Source organism: Toxorhynchites rutilus, chromosome 2, assembly GCF_029784135.1.
Source record: "Toxorhynchites rutilus septentrionalis strain SRP chromosome 2, ASM2978413v1, whole genome shotgun sequence".
NCBI classification, from domain to species: Eukaryota; Metazoa; Arthropoda; class Insecta; order Diptera; family Culicidae; genus Toxorhynchites; species Toxorhynchites rutilus.
The window spans coordinates 75,624,119-75,648,440 of record NC_073745.1 but is presented as its reverse complement, the minus strand read 5'-3'; the positions used below and the strand labels follow the sequence as shown (position 1 = coordinate 75,648,440).

The 24,322-nt window shown below is 39.1% G+C and overlaps 1 protein-coding gene across 7 annotated transcripts in view; it reads left to right on the top strand.

Annotated features, from left to right (window-relative positions):
* LOC129767552 (uncharacterized) overlaps window positions 1–24,322 on the top strand; it is a 115,541-nt gene that overhangs the window by 90,348 nt on the left and 871 nt on the right. For all 7 annotated transcript variants that reach the window (XM_055768569.1, XM_055768565.1, XM_055768568.1 and 4 more), the window contains exons 4-6: window positions 23,114–23,236; window positions 23,503–23,641; window positions 23,719–24,295. In XM_055768569.1, the coding sequence (XP_055624544.1) occupies window positions 23,114–23,236; window positions 23,503–23,641; window positions 23,719–24,295 (839 nt within the window). The remainder of the gene's footprint in view (window positions 1–23,113; window positions 23,237–23,502; window positions 23,642–23,718; window positions 24,296–24,322) is intronic.

Here is a 24,322-nt window from a genome sequence, read left to right as displayed (position 1 = left end):
AAAAAACACAACGACTGACGCCACTATTTGAGAAATAGTTATGGCAGCGAATGCTATGTCGCTCGAAACTCTACCATCTTCATTACCTTTTTCCCAGGACATTGGTATTAGGTGTGCCGGTAAGTTTTCTGTTTTACAACAGATGTCGTAACTTGATTATTTTTTTGCCACTTCGAATATGTCGAATATTGTACCAACGAGAGTGTTTTTGCGGGGAGTGCTACCTCATTAATTCAATATGAAGAAAAAAGCTGCGGATAGTCATCGCATTTTGGTGGAAATTTATGGAGACCATGCTCCAATTGTGCGAACGTTGTGGTTTGCACGATTTAAACGTGTTAATTTTGACTTGATAGACGAAGAACGTTCCGGATCGCCAAAAAAGTTTGAAGATAAAGAATTGAAATTTAACTAGATCAAGATCCGTCACGAACGCAACAAGAACATGCAGATACATTTGGAGTACGCAACGCAACAAGAACATACAGATACATTTGGAGTAGCTCACCACACCATAACCGATCGGTTCAAAGAAATGGGAATGATCCGGAAGATAGGACATTGGGTACCGAATAAATTGAAACCACGAGACGTCGAACGCCGTTTTTTCACGTGCGAACAACTGCTCCAACGGCATGAAAGAGAGGGTTTTTTGTATCGAATCGTTACTGGCGATGAAAAGTGGGTTCATTACGACAACTCTAAATGTCTAGCAACGTATGGATATCCCGACCATGCATCAACTTCGACGGCCGGGCGGAATATTCACGGCCAGAAGATTACGCTGTCTATTTGGTGGGACCAGCAGGGTGTGGTGTACTATGAGCTTCTAAACCCGAATGAAACCATTACGGGGGACCTCTAACAATGACAACTAATGCGTTTGATCCGTGCACTAGAGGAAAAACGGCCACAATACGAGCAAAGACACGATAAAGTTATTTTACAGTACGACAATGCTCGGCCGCATGTCGCGAAACCGGTCAAAACATACTTGGAAACGCTGAAATGGAAGGTTCTATCCCACGCGCCGTATTCTCCAGACATTTCTCCATCCGATTATTACCTTTTTCGATCGATGCAACATGGCCTGGTTGACCAACACTTCTCCAATTTTGATGAAGAAAAAAATTGGATCGATTCGTGGATAGCCGACAATCCGGCCGATTATTTCCGCAAAGTGGTCCGTGAACTGCCAGAACGATGAGAAAAAGTTGTGACTAGCGATGGGCAATACTGAGAACATTAAATTCGTAACCACTTTTGCAGAATAAAGCATTAATTTTTGAAAAAAAAAACGAAAAGAAACTTACCGGTACTCCTTTTATTTCAGCATACTTACGACAATGCACAATGGTCCAGGAGATGCATTTAAGTGGAAATTAGCATTTAGAGCTCGACGGTTATTCTCTAGACAAAAACTGTCTTCGACAAAGTTGTTACATATGATAGAGCGCTCATTTTCATGTTACAAAAATAGGGTGACCAAAATTGTCGATGAAATAAAAAACCTAACTTTCTTATCTTTATAGATAGAGGTAAACATAGTTCGACAATGTTGTAGTCCTAGTTATTTGAGACATTTTTGTAGAAGAAGATTTTTTTTATCTCTTGAAATAATCAATATAGTGCCTTTTTTCTAAGTTGCGTTGGAGTCACCATGAAAAAAACCGTTTTTATACTCTAACTTTCATAGTTCAAATTCTACATACAAACTGTCTTCGAAAGACTTTTAGAGTTTACTAATACAAACGTTTTGCGATGCAGTACATGTGAATATCGCAACTTCACTCAAAGTTATTGATATTTCTTCTTTATTTTGGTCACCCTATTTTTGATAACATAAAAATGAGCGCCCTATCATATGTAACAACTTTGTCGAAGACAGTTTTTGTCTAAAGAATAAATATCTGCCACAAAGTTGTTTTTTAACTAAATTGCGTTAGGGTAACCATGAACAAAACTGTTTTTTTACTCTAACTTTTATATTTCAAATTATTCATCAAAATTGTCTTCGTACGATTTTTAGAGCTAATCAATACCAATATTTTGCGATGCAGAACTTGTCAATATCTTAATCCTGCTCAGAGTTATTGATAGGGTTTCACCCAAAAACTCATGATTTCAATTTTAATTTACTTAAATACAAAAAATAACATATCTTCGAAAATCACATATTATATAGAATGAAATTCGTTCTTTCAAATTCCGTCAACAAAGATTTTTTATGTTTGCCCTAGAAAGAATAGCAAGCAATTGAAGACAGTGTATTTTTTGGGAAGAAATATCAATAACTTTGAGTGAAATTGTGATATAGACAAGTTCTGCATCGCAAAATATTTGTATTAGTATGTTCTAAAAATCTCTCGAGGACAGTTTGTATGTAGAATTTGAAAAATAAAAGTTAGAGTATAAAAACCGTTTTTTTCATGGTGACCCTAACGCAACTTAGAAAAAGGCGCTTTATTGGTTATTTTAAGAGATAGAAAAAAACTTTGTTCTACAAAGATGTCTCAAATAACTGGGACTACAACATTGTCGAACTATGTTTACCTCTATCTATAAAGATAAGAAAGTTATATTTTTTACTTCATCGACAAATCTGGTCACCCTATTTTTGATAACATGAAAATGAGCGCTCTATCATATGTAACAACTTTGTCGAAGACAGTTTTTGTCTAGAGAATAACCGTCGAGCTCTAAATGCTTGAGATAAATGAGAGAAAATCCGTCGAAAACAGCCAGACCACTTTGCCCCACCCCCTTTTTTTCTTTATTATAGTGACTTTCAACACATTTCGGCTGGTTCGTCACTTTTACTTCCATTTTTGGAAGAATGTCGCGAGTAAGATTGGAACTCGTGATCTCTGCGTGAGAGGTATGGATGTTACCACTACGCCAGATCGCCTGCCCCACCCCTTTTTAAGCCAATCGAAGACATAAAAAAAATTGAAGCGAGAAATAAAATCGGTACTGGAAGATAGGTTGGAAAAACATTCTGGTAATTAAATTGTTTTTAGCCGTAAGTGTGTAATTTTGGACTCTGAAATAAAAGAAGATCGACGAAAAATAAGTTAAAATAAAAATTTGTAATAAGTAGCGGCCCTTGTTGTTCGGGCTATTGTTCTTTCAACATGTCAATCGAACGATATTCATTCGATTCGCGGTATCGTCTGCAATCAACTCTAAACTGATTCAAGGGAAGATATAGGCGCCATCGGACGCGCTATGAAATCTCAGGTGCAACAAATAAACTATGGAATATATTGGCCCCTAGGACAAATAAAGGTAGAGAGTCCATAGCAAACCTGAAGGAGAGGATTAGTATGAGTATCCTATAACATGCTAATACAGGGAACCTCATCATAACTAACTCCGTGTGTACGTATAAATAATCGTTATCAAGCGTTCGGATTTGCATACTCCCCAGTCGCGCTGGTCGGCTTCGCCATAAGTTTAATTAATCGACACCACTATTGAACATTGAATTTATTTTATGCTAATTTCCTTATCTCGTATTGATTTCTTGTTGTCGCGACACATGCGACAAGCTGAAAATAAATCAACACCTTGCTGTATCTGATCCATTTCGGTTTTACACTTAACAGGTACCAACCATTGCAAAAAAGAAAAGAAAAGCAAATTGCTAATTAATCCTAAATTCTTTCGCGTTTATCCTCCGCCGGCTATAACTTAGCCACTATCGGGCCCGGCTTTCGGACGAAGTGACGTTTCTAATCTCCAAAGGCTCCACGAGCGCAACATCTCAATCCACTCTCAAAGCCATAAGCCAGAGTAAGATTTCGATTAGCATTTTTATGTCCACCACACTGAATGCTGTGTGCTTCGGGGGCTTCGATGCTCTAAGGTAGCCTGCACAGTCCGATAACCGCATGTAAGATTGCACGCGGACGATAAATATAGATAGCTTTGCAATTGCTCTTTTTCTCCTTCCGTGGCTTCCGTGCGGTGTCATTCGATGGCGGCTGGCGAAGATATCATCGCGCAAACTGCATTAATTTATTCACCAAGTAGCGTATTCAGAGAGTTTATCTGACAGCGAGCAAAGACGAGCGATAAGTGACCTATTAGAGCTGGATACAATTAATCAAACGGTTTGCCTTTGGTTTGGCTGCCTTGTTTTCCGGTTGTAGCAAGGGCACACAAATTGTTCCCGGTATTTAGTTCAAGAGATCATGGTGGGAAGCTGAACTGGGAAAAGAATGTGATACTGTTCTGTATTATGTTGAAGTGTTGAATGGTTTGAAACGCACTTGTAATACGGACGTTAATACCTTTCGATATGCATTACGGATGATGATTAACATGTCTGTGAAAATGGTGATCGACTTTCATTGCCTCTTGGTACTGAAGTATGTTTCAAATCCTAGGATAATTACATCTCTTAATTTCGGTAACCTACTAACAAGAATTCGCTTCTGTATATTTTCCATCATTATAACGCCTTTTCCGAGTTATCCGCGTGTTGCTCTGTTCAATAAGACAATTCAATGGGCAACAGACTTGCCTAGAAGATATGGAAAACACGTTTAGCAGAAATTAGCGAGACTATAATGACTGATCTCTTCACAAACGATTGTGATTTAACATGGCAAACATAATACTGAGAAATGGTAACGAGCAGCATATTTTTATCGTACTTCTGATAATCAAACGAGCGATGATCGTTTGGAAGAACATCCTTTCGAGTTTTTTTTTAAGAAAATAAGGTAGGCAGAGTCAAAACTTGTAAATGTTAATGTAAAGTAACAAACAAAAATAGGATATGTCGTGTTCCCTTCCGTGCTCCTCACTCCCTTCTTTATATTTGAACAACGAGCCATAATGGGTGCTAAATGTGATCCGTCGGCAGAATTTAGCCAAGACACCACCTGACCAACGCAAACCTGAAAAATTCAAGCTTTCCGTTTTTTGCTTGCATATTTTCTTCCAAATACCAGGGTCTTTCGGTAGGGCTTTTCATGTGGTGGGAATTCTAAGACCGTCTCGATCTGAACCGTGATCAGAAGGATGAAAGGTTGAAGAAGGTTGAAGAGCGAATGCTTGAAAAATAGACAAACTCTACGTTCACTGTCTGACGGTGGAGTCCAAAAACCGACAAATCGATTTTGCAAATAGGCCACGAATCCAAGGTGAGGACTCATCTCCTGTACTAGATAGCTTTCCAACCTCCGCCTCCCTTTTCTCGAAATTAACGAAATTAGCCGGTTCACATCATTGAGTAGGTCCAGTGATGAGAACTTTGACAAACACGGTGTTCATTGGAGCAGTCGAGCTGCCACTCTTTTGCTTAACCCTTTTAGTACTGAACGACGCTATATTGATCTATACATTATACTAAAGGATGTACATTAGGGTACCATTGAAAATGGTCATCTCGAATTTCAAAAAATTACCTCATGAAAAAAGTTCGCCACCTCGAAAAAAAAACCCATGCCAAATATCACCTCAATCGGACATAAGAAAGAGTGGTTGATATTTGGCATAGGGTGTTTTTTCGAGGTGATGAACATTTTGTATAGGGTAACTTTTTGAAATTTTAGGGTCAATTTTTTCTCATACATACATGTATATAGACCAAAACCAAATGATGACTTTTTGTATGTGCAATTACCATTTGAAAAAAAGAAATCACTTTTGTACGATGTTCATGTTATTCTTATGATTTTCAACAAATAATGAAACACAATTCATATCGTTTTATTCTTCCTTTATTTCCGAATTTGCTGCTTTTATATTTTGTAAATATCACTTCTACTTTCGTTTTTATGAGCATTTTCGCAAACTTCTGCAAATTCGCCGATTCGGCCCGGTATTCTTCGCTTAGGCACGTTCTTTTCGCCGGTACTAGAAGGGTTAAAGTATGGAATGTAGACAAAGGGTGTCGCGTGTTCCTCTTAATGACGCAGTTTAAAGTCGTGGAACAAACCGGGAATTGACGAATTTACGCAAAACTGAATCAGCTCATGCGACATCTACATTAGTGCTCAGAACTCAGAACTACGATTTGGTCTTGATTATATTCATTAATTTCTATTTAAAATCATTTTAGTCATTAAATGTCATCAGTAAATGGTAAGAAAATTATTTTTTTTTTTCATAGATTTCAGTATTTTTTATTAATAACATAATGTATTTTCTTCAAAAAAATGTCAGTGAATGTTTGAGTAAGGGCCGTGGTCTGCTGTTCGACGCAACATTGTCGCGATGCTCTCACAAGAACGTTGTACGGCACTTACGTCCATTTTCCGGATACAATTCTGGATTCCTCTATTGGGCGGCACTGGGGCAAGTTTGTTGGGTTACGATCTTTCGGCACGAACGGTATCTTTTTCTCCTCAAGATACGCCAGCGTCTTCTTGGCGTAATGGGAAGACGCCTTATCCAGCCAGAAGACGTACTTCCCATCCACGTGATGCTCGTTCAGGAACGGCAGCAGGATTTTATCGAGGCACTCTTCTCGATAGATTTGTTGGTTGATTGCCAGACCGCTCAGCTTAAACCAAGGCTTTGAAATGCCCCGGTCGGAAATGGCGATGTACAACATAACCTTTTTTTTCAAACTTGTGCTTGAACTTATTTTTCACTTCAGGCGGTGTGGATGACTTGTCGCTGGAGTAGTAATTATCATTTCCTGGAATATGCGTTTTGGACAGCGGAAAATAGCTTTCGTCGTCCAGAACGAAAGACGTCCCGCGGTATTTTTTGGTCATCCACCAACACTGTGATTTAATCAGGTGGGTGACGTCTTTAGAGAACCCCCACTGAACTGACAGGAGCCAACATATCGGGTATCCCACTGACATTTTCCCTTTGTTTTCATATGAATTGGGTATCCCACTGATAGTTCTGCTCGAGATTTTGCTAACGATCCTAGCATCAATCATAGCACCCGGCTGGATTTAACCGTCTCAATCTGCTCCTCCGTGTACTCCGGCGACCTCGTCTTCTTCCTGCAGACGATTCCTTCTATCTTGAGGGTCCGATGGATCAATACGTGGGAGCAGCCATATTTCCGACCGGCGTCACGCAGGCTGGTTGCGTCCTTGTTGTCAAACAGCTTCTTTAACGATGTCTTCCTCTGCTTCGTCATTATCGTCACCGGACAACCATTTCCGACCTTCCGCTCTACGTTCAGGGAACCCAGGATACGATATACCGTACTAACAGGTACATTTTCTTCCTTAAAATGTGCCACCGTGAACTTTTTTCCTTGCTGGAAATGCGTTTCGTAGAACCGTACAATGCGTTCGCGGAGCACGTGCTGTTTCGACGCCATCTTTGCTTTGACTAAATTCAAACTAGAAAACCAAAACAAAACGCCTACTGTTTCTAGGGAGCCCAAACAGCAATTTTCTTGGAGAAAGAAAATTTTACGCTCTTTATTTGAGTTACTGAAAGGTATTGAAAAAATTCTCATTTTTTATTTAACACCCGTTAGAAAGAATACTTGAATCCGGAAAATTTGCAGAAAATTTCTGATTTTTAAAAACAAATCAAACCAATTCCATACCAAAAAAAAACAAAACATCATCCTTTTACTCGCTGCCCCATCTGGTTATAAATGTAATGTAAATTCGTCAATTGTAAGAAGAATGACAAACCCGCTCTCTGGTGTTGAGTGTTGGACAAAAACATTGAGATTAATCTACTCCGAGGAAGTGTCACTTTAACGCTTGCCTACGAAACACCTTCGATGGTGACGAACTCTCACGCTTTTTCGACCTCGCCGGATACATTTTGACGCCTAACGTGAGGAAATTGCATGTTGGTTTTTCCATGAGATTATGCACTAGAGAACCAAATTTCAAATCTAGTTTTAGGAGAAAATTGAAAACGTTATTTGAATAAGCACTAGTTATATCCTGAATTTTTTGTGACAAATTTCATTTTTATGCACACAGGCACAGAGGCGAGTGTTTTTTTATTTTTCTTATCTTCCGTGAACAAATGGTATGCACGATGGGTAGCTACAATTGTTTTCACAGGGGTATTGATGTATTCAAATTGTATTATGCCTTCGGTGCTTTAGTTGAACCTTTTGGAGGGTACAGCATTACAAAAGCGACAAATATCATCTTGCACTAAACCTATGTTTTTGAGATGGTATTTACTCGAACTGTGTCCTGTTATAAGACCAGTTAATGTGCTGAAGTCTTTCTTATTAGAACTCAGCAATTGGATAATTTTAATACTCGGCTAGATGAATTTGTTTGACTGGTTAAGTTGTACAGCCATCCAGTTGGCCGTTACTTCCTGGTCTTCCCATTTCTTCAGCTCACTCTTCAACACACATTCAGAAATTTCACAGAATGGTTCTGGAGCAGTGGAGGGTGAGCTTGAGCCATCAACATAATTACAAACTTTACAAAACTGCGGGGACAGAGTCGACCTCTATTCATGTTCTGTATTATGAGACTCATTCTACCAAACAACTTGTCCAACAAGTATTTCTCGTATCTGGACGAATTAAAAGAAGCAATTTAGGACAACCGTACAGATTCAGCTAATATGATAGTTTTTGTGTTCAATGACGGCAACATGAAACCCCATGTCTTTTTTGACAACCCGACATTTTTTTTATGTTTGGCTAGGATATGCTATCCTACCAGCTATACAAACTAGAAAATGGAATTTCAGTTTATCTCTTGCTTAAGCCCCTTAACCTTACCTTAACCTTAACCTCAACCAGCTTTCCTTCGAGAAACCAAATACGTTCTCTGAGAATGAAGTTTTCAAGCAGCGTGGAAGATTGTGGAACAAAACATAGCATAAATAATTTAACTAGTTGTCAAATTCAATCAAGAATCATTTGATTGCTCAAAAAAATACCATTTCCAGAATGTTAGTTCGCCGCATTAATTCTGGGTTGATCGTTGATCAAATGTAGTAAAAATGTTAGTAAATGTTCACTCTAAGTTATGCTTACAACGTCGCTGAAATTGATCATTATAAGTCTGTTTTCTCATCATAATGAAAGCATGTAACAAAAAAATGAGAAAAAAAAGAATTCACGAGGACAGTCGCAACATAATTCACTGAATAGCCAACGCTACAATAACATTGATTCCGACACTTGCTGAACACCACTTGTCGGCAACCATTACGTGGAATAATTACACACCTTAAACTCCGATTGAGTCTATTTACTTTTTAAATGAACCCCAATGATATAATTGCACCCGAAGCTCATATGGAGCACACCGCTAAAGCGAAGATCGCGCCGACTTGGGCCCAACTCTGCAGGGGGTCTCCCCCGCAGGCACTGTGGTAAGATAATTTGTAGTGTAGGCCGGCGTTGCAATTAAATGCTCATTTTCTTCGCTATTGGGAGCGGGAATGGGATTCCATTGCAATGTATGGAAATCGCGGCGTGCGGTGAAAAGTTCCTGAATCAAACGTTAATCACCCAGAAAGCTTGTTTATTTACATTGGTAAGCCAATAGAGACACACGGCGGGGGTGTGTCCCTTGCCAACGTTGATCCGCGCCGTAACCATCGGGTGAACAGTGTTCCAGCAAAGCAGCATAATTGTGCACCTTTCTGCCGAATCATTCGGGGGAAACATGTGAGAAGCCGACCGAATGCCTCAATCAAAGTCTACGACCCAATGATATCTTCCAATGGTTGACGTTAGGGAACACAGACGGTGAAAAATTAAGAAATTTGCCGTCAATGGAGCACTGTTAGCGGTTGTTCAAAAAGTGCCTGCGGCAAAATGAACACACCGGTCTAATCATAAGGATCACGCAGGTTTCCAAATGATAGTTATCGTTCCGTGCGGGGTAGATAAATATTGAATATTATGCAGATTAATTGCTTCATATAGTGACTATCTCCCGCAGACATATTAAGTTCGCATTAGGAGCGACGGCTGGATTGTGGTTGTCATGAAATATGTTCATGTTATTCAAATGAACTTGATTCCGTGCAACATGTTGACGAATAAACAAACAAAGCATTCAACGTTTTGCAAATGATCTATTTGTCGCTCATTGAATAGAAAATTATCGTACTAATTTTGACAGCATATCCCTGCATGTGAAGGTGAACGAGGGTGTGATTGAATTCTACCAGAAATTGTCGAAGTAAACGGATTAAATAGGCACACGTGATACAGAAAGCATTGGGTAATCAGAAGCAACAGCTGAAACAGCACCAAAACATTGCCGAGGGGAACAGTGGGAATCACATATACAGGACTTAACCTTTCAACAGAAATAGATAAAATAAGTGTGATCAATGATTGCAAATTGAAAAAAGATAACTTAACATTAAACCTGAGAATCAGTGTTGCCACACGTACAGATTTATCTGGAACAAGCTGACCCGGCAAACTTCGTCCCGCCCAAAATTTATTTTTTGTTATCAATGCCTCCAAACATTCACGTTTTCTTACTTACGATCATGGGTCCAATCGCAGAACCGTTCATCGGTTCATAATCTAATTGACCCTTTACAATTTACTTTTAATACAAATTTCCTAGGTATTCTACCAAAACTCGTCATTATAATATCAAATTATTTTCAGACACAATTCTCGTTCAAGATTTTTCAATCACTTGCAAATAACATGTTTCTCCGTTACATGGAGTAAATGTTTGATACAGAAAATATGATAGAATGAAGATAGCCCTAAATCGGATAATTGCTTCTTCGAGTTTTGCTCTTATCAACACATTCGGCGATCCATTTTTATTTATATAGACAGAAGAAGATATAGGAGTGCGTTTTATCACTTTAAAATCCATTTCCACTTTCGAACAAAAATCAATTTCGTTGGCGCAAACATCAAATGGACCAACAACGCTTGTTACTATGTAATTATAGAACATATGGGAATTGAGTTTTCCGAATTTTTCCATTCCTTTTCAGAGTTTTCCGACAATTTTCAATTGTCATGTTTGGTTGAAATATGTGTAATATTTTTATGGGACCCCCTCTCAATTCCAGAGGAGGGAGGGGTGTCATACCATCATAGAAATATTTCACATGCCCAAAAACCCTCACATCCCAAATTTGGTTCCGTTTGTTTGATTGATTCTCGAACTTTGCGAGAGTCAAGCCTCTACAGAAACATTTATTGTCTCTTATATTATTAAAATTCATTGATTTTCGAGTTCTGCAGCATCCCCCCTGTTTGATTAGTTCTCGAGTGATGCTGAAATTTGTGTTTCATTTAAATGTATAAATATTGCTCTTCTTATTCATAATACAGTGGAACCCCGATTATCCGCGAGCGGATGATCTGCGAGTTCCACTGTAAATATAGGGTAAATGATCTTGGTTTGTCCAATTTACTGTGTTTCCACGCAACTAGTAAATGCAAATTGATTTTTCTTCATGAGAATCACATATAATCAATACGAGTTTGGGTTTGTTGAAAAGCCCCAAGTCTCCAGTTGTTAATAAAGGCGTTGAAATTATTCAAATTTGTATGTTTTTTAACGATTTTGCTTAAAGAGAAATTATGATCATGGTTTGTCCATCTCTGATCATGGTTTGTCCAAAAAAAAAAGATCATGGTTTGTCCGGTTTTAGAAATCACCATTCCTAAATGAAATAATTTCAAGTAGATGTTGCATTTCTCATTGCTTGAGTTTACTGTCATCATATTGATCGATTCAGAATTTAGGCTTTTTTCAGAATATTGCCTTTTCTTGGGCATTTTAAAAATGTTCACCTCAACACAGAGAAACTATATTTCTGCTATGCGCGAGGCACACCATAGACAAACATAAACAAACTGCAGCGCGCCAAGCGGTTGCCATAGACAAAACAACATTAGTGAATCGAACAACTTATGATCAGAATTGAAGTCATCTAAATACGTTAATAACATGGTTTTGCTATGTAAATCTGATACAAATGGTATGCAAGCATGATGTTTACAATATTTGTAAGTGTTATAATCCAAAAAAGGACTGAATACGTGCCAAATAATCATCTGGTGATTGATTAAAAGTCAAATGAGGGGCGCATTGACACCAATAGAAGATGTATTTTATAATCATTTAAAATATGTGAATTCGTGAAAATATACTATAAAACTACTGTAAATCATGGAAATTTTATTTTATGTTTTTATTTACTATTTATATTTATATTTTATTGTTTATATTTTATTTTTTATGCAATTTTATTTATATGTTTTGAGACATTCGAATACCTGATTGGACCCTGGTGCGCTGAATTATAGCATTCAAATAAGTGGACAAACCATGATCATATTTTCGACTGGACAAACCAAAATCATTTACCTTATAGGTTTTCCTTAAATTTGTCAGTGAGTGACAGGCTCCTGCTCTTTTTATTTTGGTCATGGCTTTTACATTATTTGGCCACAGGTTTACACGAACTTATAGATGGATAGTTTAATGATTTATGTATTAAGGGAGGACCCGTGTCCGGAAGGTCGAAAAACATTGAATTTTGTGATTTTTTTCCGGATGTTAGGAATAAAGTGAAGTATTCGGATAATTTGGTTATTATTTAAAATTATCAGTAAATCACTGTATTTTTTTATTACATTATAGCAGCCATTCCATGCCAAACCGATATAGTGGTTCTCGGATTTTCGTGAAAAGTGGTAGATTTGTTCTTTATCGCAAAATATTAGACACTTATTTTTTTTTTTTTTTTTCATTAGGGTGGTCAATTTCATTTTAGGGTGGTCCGAAAAATCAACTTTTTCCCATTTTTTTCCAAAAACTACTTTTATTTCAAATTCATGACTTTTGAAATACTAGACCGACTCAGCTGGTCGACTTATCAAATTAAAATCGATTAGCTAGTCTTTTTTGGAAAAATATTTCACTGGCAAAATTTTTGGATTTTCTTTCCGTAATTATTGATTGTATTTGTTTTTTTTTATTATTCACATGGCTTTGGAATAAAAGGGCTATATTATTTTATATATATTTTTTTAAAGCTGAGGTTTTTTTACATAACATACCAAAAAATTAGAAAAGTGATTTTTTTTTAGTTTTAAAGTTATGAGTTTTTAAAGTTGGTTGGATGGTTGAAAAAATCTTATTCCCACCCTTTTTTAAAATTAATTATCACTCTTGAGATTTAGAACACATTGTATGTGATTTGCATTTCAAGAGACGAAAATTCTCAAGTGTGTTTATCTGACATATAGTTATAGAGTCACGTTACAAAAAAGATAAATTTAACATTAATTCTTCTTATAATCCTCACAAAAGGTCCTTAAAAACTAGTGTCTAAATCGTGAGTGAGGTCTTTTTCCTATTTTCTGATGCTATCCAGTTGTTCTTTTACCTAGGCCACGTTTTATCTGGTTCTAATGGTACGTTGGTAGTGGTGACATAAGCGACTTGGAGCGATACAAAGTAATGATGGTGGCTTAGTGACGAGTCGTGTGCGAAACCATATTTCTCGGGAGATTCATGTGTTGAAAATACACATACTTCTGTGTTTCTATCGGGGTTTTCAATAGAAGCGCTACAAAAGTTTGTTTTAAAAATAAAACTAAAACGGTTTTGGATATCAATGAAATTCTTTAAAGGGTGTGTCACATCAAATTGCATCACGGAAAAAACGCTGTAGAAATTCGCCCAGTAGACCGATCCTTTTGAAAATTTTAGACAGTAAAATAAAAACTATTAAACAACTTTTGGCCTTTTCTTTTTATTCATACTTCGAGCCCAAGCCCGTATGCTCGCACCTTCCTCTTTACCCCGTCCATAATGTTCTGTACAACGTCAGGTTGTAGTTTTTTGACGTAGAACTACGTCTTTCATTTCTATACCGGGGTGTAAAATCAAAGTTTCGAAAACGAAAGCGTTACGCCGGAGACCGAGATTTTGAGCGTTAATAGCTCTTAAACAACTGAACGAAATGGTATGATAAACACTTCATTCGAAAGATAAAATGTCTACGCGTTCTATACTTGTTACTTTTTGATCGAAAAACTTGTTTCAATAGTGTTAAAATTGCTTTCAAAACAGGCTATTGAAATCACCAATCGGTATATAATCGAGCGCCGCTCGGAAATCCACTCAGTTCTAATTGAACAGCGATTGGAGCATGTTGTCGCTGTTGTGGTGAAGCTCTTCATTTATCATGAAAGCGCGGATGAACGGTGTCACCAAGAGCCTGTTTGTGCACCTTAGGCCAGAAGGGAATCCATCAGGAGGAGAGTGATGCCACAAACGGTTCCCCGGGAAGACATCGCTTCACACACATACACGCGCGGAATTCCTTCCGTTTGGATGCCATTCAGCATCGAGAAAGTTCCGGAAAGATCTAATCATTTCTGGAAAATAATCTGCCAGTTCCTCTGGGAATTTAAAAATACATTCATGTGAAAAAGTTTATTTGAATGTTTTCTATTCATGTAACACTGTGACCAAATATTTTTCAATCAAGTACTATTAACAGGTGGTTATCGAGTTAGTATTAACCACTGGTGGGCTTCCAGTATCGAGGAAAATGTGGAAATATCTAATCGTTACTGAAAATAATCTGCCAGTTCCTCTGGGAATTTAAAATTACATTCATGTGAAAGAGTTTATTTTAATGTTTTCTATCCATGTAACACTGTGACCAAATATGTTTCGATCAAGTGCTATTAACAGATGGTTATCGAGTTAGCATTAACCACTGGTGGGCTTCCAGTATAGAGGAAAATGTGGAAATATCTAATCGTTACTGAAAATAATCTGCCAGTTCCTCTGGGGATTTAAAAATACATTCATGTGAAAAAGTTTATTTGAATGTTTTCTATCCATGTAACACTGTGACCAAATATGTTTCAAGCAAGTGCTATAAACAGATGGTTATCGAATTAGCATTAACCACAGGTGGGCTTCCAGTATCGAGGAAAATGTGGAAATATCTAATCGTTACTGAAAATAATCTGCCAGTTCCTCTGGGAATTTAAAAATACATTCATGCGAAAGAGTTTATTTGAATGTTTTCTATCCATGTAACACTGTGACCAAATACATTTGGTTTTGTGGTTTTTCAATCAATCGCAATTAACAGGATCGCTTCTGAAGATTCTCTAGTTTGCCTTCCAAATTGTCATCGTAAACCACACCTTCTCTCGATTCAATCACACACAAAAAGCATACTCAAGCAATATTCTGGTGGTGAGACACATTCATTTTTCGTGAGGACATCGACAAGACAACATCGTTGCCTAACGTGCTGGAGGAGGTGGACGGCGAAGGATCGACACATACACGCGCAGAATTCTTTCCATTTGGATGCCATTCAGCATCGAGAAAGTTCCGGAAAGATCTAATCATTGCTGGAAAATAATCTGCCAGTTCCTCTGGTAATTTAAAAATACATTCATGTGAAAGAGTTTATTTGAATGTTTTCTATCCATGTAACACTGTGACCAAATATGTTTCAATCAAGTACTATTAACAGGTGGTTATCGAGTTAGTATTAACCACTGGTGGGCTTCCAGTATCGAGGAAAATGTGGAAATATCTAATCGTTGCTGGAAAATAATCTGCCAGTTCCCCTTGGAATTGAAAATTACATTCAAGCGAAAGAGTTTATTTTTATGTTTTCCATCCATAAAATATCCATATAATACATTTGGGTTTGTGATTTGTCAATCAAGTACAGTTAGTAGGTTAGCTTCTGAAGATTATTCTTCAGAACAAGGTTTTTCGTATCCTATATTGGATGCATAAAACCTTGTTCCTCCAACGTAACGCTCTCGTTTTCGAAGTCTCCCAAATATTCATTTATTCATTCATTCAGAATGGATTTAGATTCAACTTCAAACAAATGATCTCTAAATCAACGATAGTCCTACGTCACCCTTGCGGTTATACCATAGATATAACCCACTTCCTGTTTTTTGAACAGAAATCCATTTTCTCTTGAAGTCCGCCTCCGATTTGAGAACTTTTGGGTTCTTCCGGAGGGCCTGCTTCATAATCGCCCAATATTTCTCTATTGGGCGAAGCTCCGGCGCGTTGGGCGGGTTCATTTCCTTTGGCACGAAGATGACCCCGTTGGCTTCGTACCACTCCAACACGTCCTTTGAATAGTGGCACGAAGCGAGATCCGGCCAGAAGATGGTCGGGCCCTCGTGCTGCTTCAATAGTGGTAGTAAGCGCTTCTGTAGGCACTCCTTAAGGTAAACCTGCCCGTTTACCGTGCCGGTCATCACGAAGGGGGCGCTCCGCTTTCCGCAAGAGCAGATCGCATGCCACACCATGTACTTTTTGGCAAACTTGGATAGTTTCTGCTTGCGAATCTCCTCCGGAACGCTGAATTTCTCTTCTGCGGAGAAGAACAACAGGCCCGGCAGCTGACGAAAGTCCGCTTTGACGTAGGTTTCGTCGTCCATTACCAGGCAATGCGGCTTCGTCAGCATTTCGGTGTACAGCTTCCGGGCTCGCGTCTTCCCCACCATGTTTTGCCTTTCGTCACGGTTAGGAGCCTTCTGAACCTTGTATGTACGCAGGCCCTCCCGCTGCTTGGTCCGCTGGACGAATGAACTTGACAAATTCAGCTTATTGGCGACATCCCGGACCGAACTTCTCGGATCACGTCTAAACTGCTTAACTACGGGCTTGTGATCTTTTTCACTGACGGAGCATCCATTTTTGCCGTTCTTCACCTTCCGGTCGATGGTTAGGTTCTCGAAGTATCGTTTTAGTACTCTGCTGACCGTGGATTGGACGATTCCCAGCATCTTACCGATGTCCCGATGTGACAACTCCGGATTCTCGAAATGAGTGCACAGGATTAATTCACGACGCTCTTTTTCGTTCGACGACATTTTTCCAAATTTACGAAAAATTTACAGTGAAGCATGGCCAACGTGATCTATACACTCTTATCTGATTATAAGCGAAAGCTGAAGATATAATTCCTAAAAATTAAATTTCTACAGCGTTTTTTCCGTGATGCAATTTGATGTGACACGCCCTTTATTCATTCAAAAGTACATTTGATGCCATTATGTATGGAACTCGGTTTCTTTTGCATGGTCACCACGGATACGCTTGCAGAAGTCCAGATGCTGAACCCAATTTTCGACGGTTTTCAAACATAAATCGGCCGATACTGCTGCAATTTCACGTTCGATATTCGTACGAAGTTCATCAATCGTCACTGGCTTGTTGGCATAGAACGTAGACTTGACGTGGCCCCACAGGAAATAGTCTAACGGCGTCAAATCGCACGACCGTGGCGGCCAATTGACTGGGCAATTTCGTGTGATAACATGCTCGCCAAACTTGGTTTTCAATAAATCGATTGTTAAATTCGTTGTCTGGCTTGTGGCGCCGTCCTGTTGAAACTACATATTGTCCAATTCCATATCATCCAATTCAGGCCAAAAGATTCGGTTATCATTAAGCGGTAGCGATTCCCATTCACAGTAACGTACCGGTATTGATCATCACGGAAGAAGTACGGCCCAAAAACGCCGCCGGACCATAAAACGCACCAAACCGTAATTTTTTTCGGCATGCAATGGTGACTCATGGAGTACGTGTGGATTGCTGCCTGACCAATAACGCATATTTTGCTTATTGACGAAGTCTCGATGTTTCCGGATCATTTTCAATTTGTTGCTCAGCCCAATTCACGAACATACAACGCTTCTGGTGGTCAAACGGCTTCAGTTCTTGCGTAAATTTGATCTTGTAAGGATGTAGGCCATGATCTTTTCGCAAAATTCGCCACAACGACGTCACAGAGATGTCCAACGCTTGAGAACGACGTGTGAGAGACTGATTTGGGTCTTCCTCAATTGATGCGCTAGCGGCAGCAATATTCCCGACACTACGGGCACTTCTTTGTCTCACTGGCACGGGAACATTTTGTACTGTGCCTGTGGATTCAAATTTTTCCACTATTATTGATCTGGCAAGACGATTATGACGACCGTAAATTGGACGTAGCGCTCTTAAAGTTGAGGCCATTAACTCCAAATTTCGGTCGTAAATTATAATAATCTCGACTCGTTGTTGAATCGTATATCTTTCCATTATGAAATGGCAAACCTTAAGCGTGGTTTAGAGTTCCCGTGAACGTGAACATGAACAGGTGGTGAAATAGTACGATTATTTCACGGTGAACTACATTGCGAACAAACAAATCCATTATTCCATTATGAAATGGCAAACCTTAAGCGTGGTTTAGAGTTCCCGTGAACGTGAACATGAACAGGTGGTGAAATAGTACGATCATTTCACGGTGAACTACATTGCGAACAAACAAATCAGAAAATCGTGGTAAATATAATGTTCTTGTTCACGTTCACGTCCACATTAAAGGTTCGCCGGTAAACGTGAAGGAAATAAACATCGAGCTTCAATAAAGTAATTCAGCCATACAGTTGTTCACGGGGCAACCCGAAGCAACGAAGTTTTTCGACCCGTGCAGAAATCCGATTGAATGAAATTGCATCCATATAAAAATTTTCACTGAAAACTCGAGAGTTGCTTAATATATCGATTAACAGCTCACTGTGAAATAATTTTCAAAATGCCTTGCGACATTCGAGCGTGAACATGAACGGGGAAATATTTTGACGTCTATATTCACCACTGTTTTCACGTTCACGTTCACCGAAGTCGGTGAACTATGGTGAGTTCACCCACAACTCGATTCCACGATGGAAATTCAGAATCGTTGAGAAATATTGAATTAATCCATTTTTATCAATATGATCTGTGTTTAAATATGTTTTTCAACTAGAAAATGTTTCTTCCTAGCGTTTCAAGATGTTTTCCTCACGCTTTATATATGGGATGATGAATTATTAACAAAAAACAGGAAGTGAGTTATATCTATGGTATAACCGCAATGACGTAGGACTATCGTTGATTTAGTGATCATTTGTTTGAAGTTGAATCTGAATTCATTCTGAATGAATGAATAAATGAATATTTGGGGGACTTCGAAAACGAGAGCGTTACGTTGGAGGTACAAGGTTTTATGCATCCAATATTGGATACGAAAATGTCCTACTGATGGGGAAGAATAATCTTCAGAAGCTTTCCTGCTAATTGCACTTGATTGAAAAATCACAGAACTAAATGTATTTGGTTGCAGTATTATATGGATAGAAAACATTAGAATAAACTCTTTCGCATCAATGTATTTTTCAATTACCAGGGTAACTGGTAGAGTATTTTTCAGCAACGATTAGTTCTTTCCTGATTTTCCTCGATACTCGAAGCCCACCAGTGGTTAATTCTAACTTGATAACTACCTGTTAATAGCACTCGATTGAAAAATATTTAGTCGCAGTGTTACATGGATAGAAAACATTAAAATGAACTCTTGTGCATGAATGTATTTTACAGTAACGATTGGATCTTTCCGGAATTTTCTCGATGCTGAATGGCATCCAAACGAAGAGTTCCGCACATGTATGTGTGTGTGTGGTGGCTGCTCCGATCTCTTCCCGGGGAACCGTTTGTGGCACCACTCTCCTCCTGATGGATTCTCTTCTGGCCTAAGGTGCACAAACAGGCTCTTGGTGACACCGTTCATCCGCGCTTTCATGATAAACGAAGAGCTTCACCACAATAGCGACAACATGCTCCAATCGCTGTTCATTTATAACTGAGTGGACTTCCAAGCAGCGCTAGCTTATATACCGATTGATGATTTCAATAGCCTGTTTTGAAAGCAATTTTAAGACTATTGAAACAAGTTTTTGGATCAAAAAGTAACAAGTATAGAACGCGTAGACATTTTATCTTTCGAATGAAGTGTTTATCATACCGGTTCGTTCAGTTGTTTAGGAGCTATTAACGCTCAAAATCTCGGTCTCCGGCGTAACGCTTTCGTTTTCGACACTTTGATTTTACACCCCGGTATAGAAATGAAAGACGTAGTCCTACGTCAAAAGTGTTTGTTCATGTTCACTTTAACGGGAACTCTAAACCTGCCTTTACTGAAAAGAGAAATGTCAAGAGAGCGGAACAAAATATGGCGTCGTTTGCTGTCCCTATCGGTCTACTTTTGTCGCGTCCCTATTGAAATACCATTTATTATAGTGGATTTTTTTATTTCATACCCTGAAAGTACCAATTTAGGAACAACAGTCATTTTTTGTTTTCTAGAAAATAAATCAATGATACTCAAATGGAAAAATGGTCTACTAATTACCTACTTTTATGTAGCCGGAAGATTTGACAAAACTTTTAATGTTGGTACACTTTGATTTCAAATGGGGTGGATTTTTTGACGTAGAACTACGCCTTTCATTAAGGGTGCAAAATCAGTAAACAGGTCACGTTTTTATGAAATAAAGTTAACGTTAATAACTATTTTTGCCGTGAACGGATTTTGGCGATTTACATACCAAACGAATCGGAAATTCCCTAAGATTTGTTTGATATGCTATACATTGCAATCCCAAAGTCTGTACATGGTTTAAATTAATGAAAATTGGAAGCATTCTCATTTCCCCATACATTTGTTCTGTCCATTTGTGTGCTTTCCCGAACAGAGCTGTCAATAACGAGCATCTTATCGACGAGCAACGAAGAGGAAATCGTAAGATGTAAAGTCTCCGTGAACAAAGGAGAAGAAGAAGAACGAAGAGGAATATTTACCTAGAGTATAAACAGTGGATATCGCTAATACTTATGACAGACATACAACTGTACTGGCGTTGTACTTCGAAAATTGTATGTCTGTCACCATGTACAGCGCTAAAACCATGCAAGCAACTCGGTACAATCGTTGTACCTGTACCGACCTATTTTACTGCTGTACATGTCTACAGTTGTACTGTGCGCAGCGCCATAGACGGTTAGTGGTGGGTAGCATGAACAAACAGAATCAAAACACTTGGTATACATTCTTTTCATTGACTTTCTCTTGAGTTAATAACTCAGTTTGGAAACATATTTGTTGTGTTTGATAGTTTAGACGCTAAATAAAAACCTTTTTCATTGAAATATTGGTGGAAATACAATGCAATAAATTTAAATTTCTGATTGTCAGTTTGACATGCGGTACAATGTACAACCAAAGTATGTGTGTCATGCTATCGTGGTACCAGTACAACGCTAGTACAGTTGTATGTCTGTCCATGGTATAAGGAAAACTTTCATTCTTCGTGGAGAAATCGACTAAACAACATCGTTGCTGGTCGAGCTGGACGGCGAGGGATCGAATGCCTTTCTCAAGGCAATGGGGATGGAGCAGTAATATTATGGATAAAGTAAAGTTTTCCAAGGGCCTTTTTGAAGGTTAGAGACGAATGAACTGAAGAAGTTTAAAGCCTCAAGCAAGGAAGGAAGGCAAACTTTTAGACGCGACCAAATTACTCACTCGCTGATGTCCCTGACATTGCAATCATTGCATCAAACTGACGTCATTGCATTAAGGTGCTGAGTTACACAATTGTGTGGGAAATCATCAAGCTAGGCTATGGTCAGCTCACCAAGAAAATAAATGTTCTGGAATTTTATCAGTGATTTGGTTTTGCATCACGGTAGGAGAACTCTCTCCACAAAGAATGACAGCTAAGCTAATGTAGACTGGCAATATTAACAGAAAGGGCTTCTGTTGAGAAGAGCGCAGAACGGAAATAAGTGTGTGTATATTCAGTTGCTTCAAATCATCGATATATTGATATTTGTATGCGTACGTGCGTGCTTCATAACCCGTACGTAAAAATAGTGCATCTTCACTACGCTGAAACCCCATTTGTATCTGCTTCCGTGTGCATTGGCCCTGTAACGATGCAACAATCGCCTATTTTATTATGCTATGGATGACAACTGTTTGGTGTTGCAAATTATGCAGTCGTAATGATAAATATAAACAAGGAGGGGAGATAACGGGAGGGAAATATTTACGCTAGGGTATTGGTAATGAATCTCTGCTAAGACAAATATTCAGCCTTTTTCCAAGCAGTTAACATTGTTTGTTTTCTGTCATCAATGCATTGAACTGACGCTATGGTGAAGCAAGTGTGAAGGTTATGCATCAAAAAATTATTCGGTGGATACCAAGTTGTTCAATAAGTTATACTATGTTATTCATTTATTTGGGCTCGCGTGCTAGTTGCAAAACTGCTTTCAAATAGGATTGCATTTGCGCTAATCTTGATCATTATGAATCAGTGCTACTCTTTTCGAAGTTGTTGAAATTAGCAGAGAGAGTTTATTTCGTTTATTTAGTCACCGAGAAAGTAAATAGCGTTCTGAAATTTTTCGTTTATTTAGTCACCGAGAAAGTAAATAGCGTTCTGAAATTTTTCGTTTATTTAGTCACCAAGAAAGTAAATAGCGTTCTGAAATTTTGTATGTAATTTGGTTTCGCTTGCCAGTAGCAAAACTTTCTACACTAAGGATGGCGGTTGCACTTATCTCGAGCATGTTCTGCGAGCACAAAAATGAATCATCAAATAATTATCGTCAAATGGTTCTACAATAAAAAACATTTTAGGACGACCAAACTGGTAGAATGGTTATTTCAAAATTTTCGTAACATTATAAAATAATATCCGCAGTTATAAACAAGCGACTTGGATTAAACTACAGCGTAGTTCTACGTCAACAATGCGGTCGGGTCTTGAACACAACCTCCTATAATTTTTTTTACGTTCATCGGGGTACGTCAAAAATATCACAATAAAGAACTGCTTACAAAACGCTATCAACGGCTTCCAGATTTGACCATTTAAAGCGCCACAAGCTCTCGAAGCTGGTTTCCAATTTCTGAATAGTCTTAATTTTATTCCCAAATACGGTTCAATTATGCTTAACACGTTGAGCCCCGCTAAGGTCCATTGGGACGGACACTGACAGGTGACTTTTCATTTTGGGAGCTTCGGCACTGGGAACAATTAAGCTAGAAAACGATCATCGTGACCGACGAGGGTCGGACGAAAAGTTCATTGTGGATCCCCTTCACTGCTCGGTGGGGGCTCAACGTGTTAACACTGCTGAGCAAGTTTAGCAAAATAATCCAGATAAATGAAAAGCGGTCACAAATTAAATTTTGTAATGCGAGCACACATTAAACTATTGCCCGATTAGCATATGAGACAGAAAAACGTTTTCGAATACAATTAATCACCACCGTTTCTCGTTCCGTATTTCGCTCATTTACACAGGAATCTCCCCAATCACAACATTAATCATGGCCGAACGAGTCGAAGTAGCAGCTACTACAACGGTGGCGCCGGCCGCAGCAGCAACGATCTCGTCCGGATGGGCGCCGCAAAGTCAGCCGATTGGTAAGTTCAGCCTGGCTCCTTGCAACTTGACGCGCTTGTTCATTAAAAGTGAACCACAGCTACACATTGGTACAAAGCACGCGATTCGCCTCATATCTAGCCGTTGAGTGAGTACCGATGGAATGAGCAAAAAAAAGTTATACATACAGATTTTATCAAATAATCGATCTTTTCCAACGACCGACACTTATTGGCTGTCCAACTAATAACTATTAATCAATATTGAATCTTGTTGTCACCTCCGTTATAATAATTATCTACCGCAGGTATGAACCGAGCAAAAATCGCTACATGTACGAACACGTTCAAAGTGGATCGATTACGTTACCAAAGGGAGGAAGAGCGTTCCTTGAACCTGATCAAAATAGGACGCTGGCCTATGCACACCACGCGCCCCACACCACGGTAATTGTGTTCACCTGTCTCCGTCGCTGAAAACTGAGCTATGATCAAGATCCCTTCACCATGATTCTAATTTCCAGGTCCACCGTCAGAAGCCCGCGCGTATGCACCAGAGAAATCGCAACCATCACCAACGGCACATCGATTGGCCCGCGAGTCGCCGATCCAGCGATCCGAGTGTCAAGACAACTGTTGTCAACGGACTCTGTATCAAGTGTCCCGCGGACAAAACGGCAATCGCACGCAAAGGTCTCGACGGAGTGCTGATCGAACTGCCGATGCTGACAACCTGTCGCAATCAACCGATCTCGCGTGACTTGTACGAGCTGGAAACATTGTTCGGGGCGAAGTTCAACTTCATCCTGCCGCACTCGAACGGGGGAGGCCCTTTCTCGTTCCTGGCGAAGGTTGTCAACAAGAGAAGCGGAAAGATTGTACAAACGTGCGATCTCCGCTACAAGGTGATCGTGAAGCAGTGCGGCCGATACTACCCGAAGAACAAGGACCTGAAGGTGACCTGTGATTTGGGTAACATTTGGGGCTCGAAGTGTACCTTCCACTGCAAAAATGATGGGTATCTGAGCAACCAGGATGCTTTCGTTGAGTGTGGCGAAGACCAAAGCTGGGAGGGAGTGGAGCCACATTGCGTTTATAACGGTAAGAAAGAGGCTTAAATAGTGGATA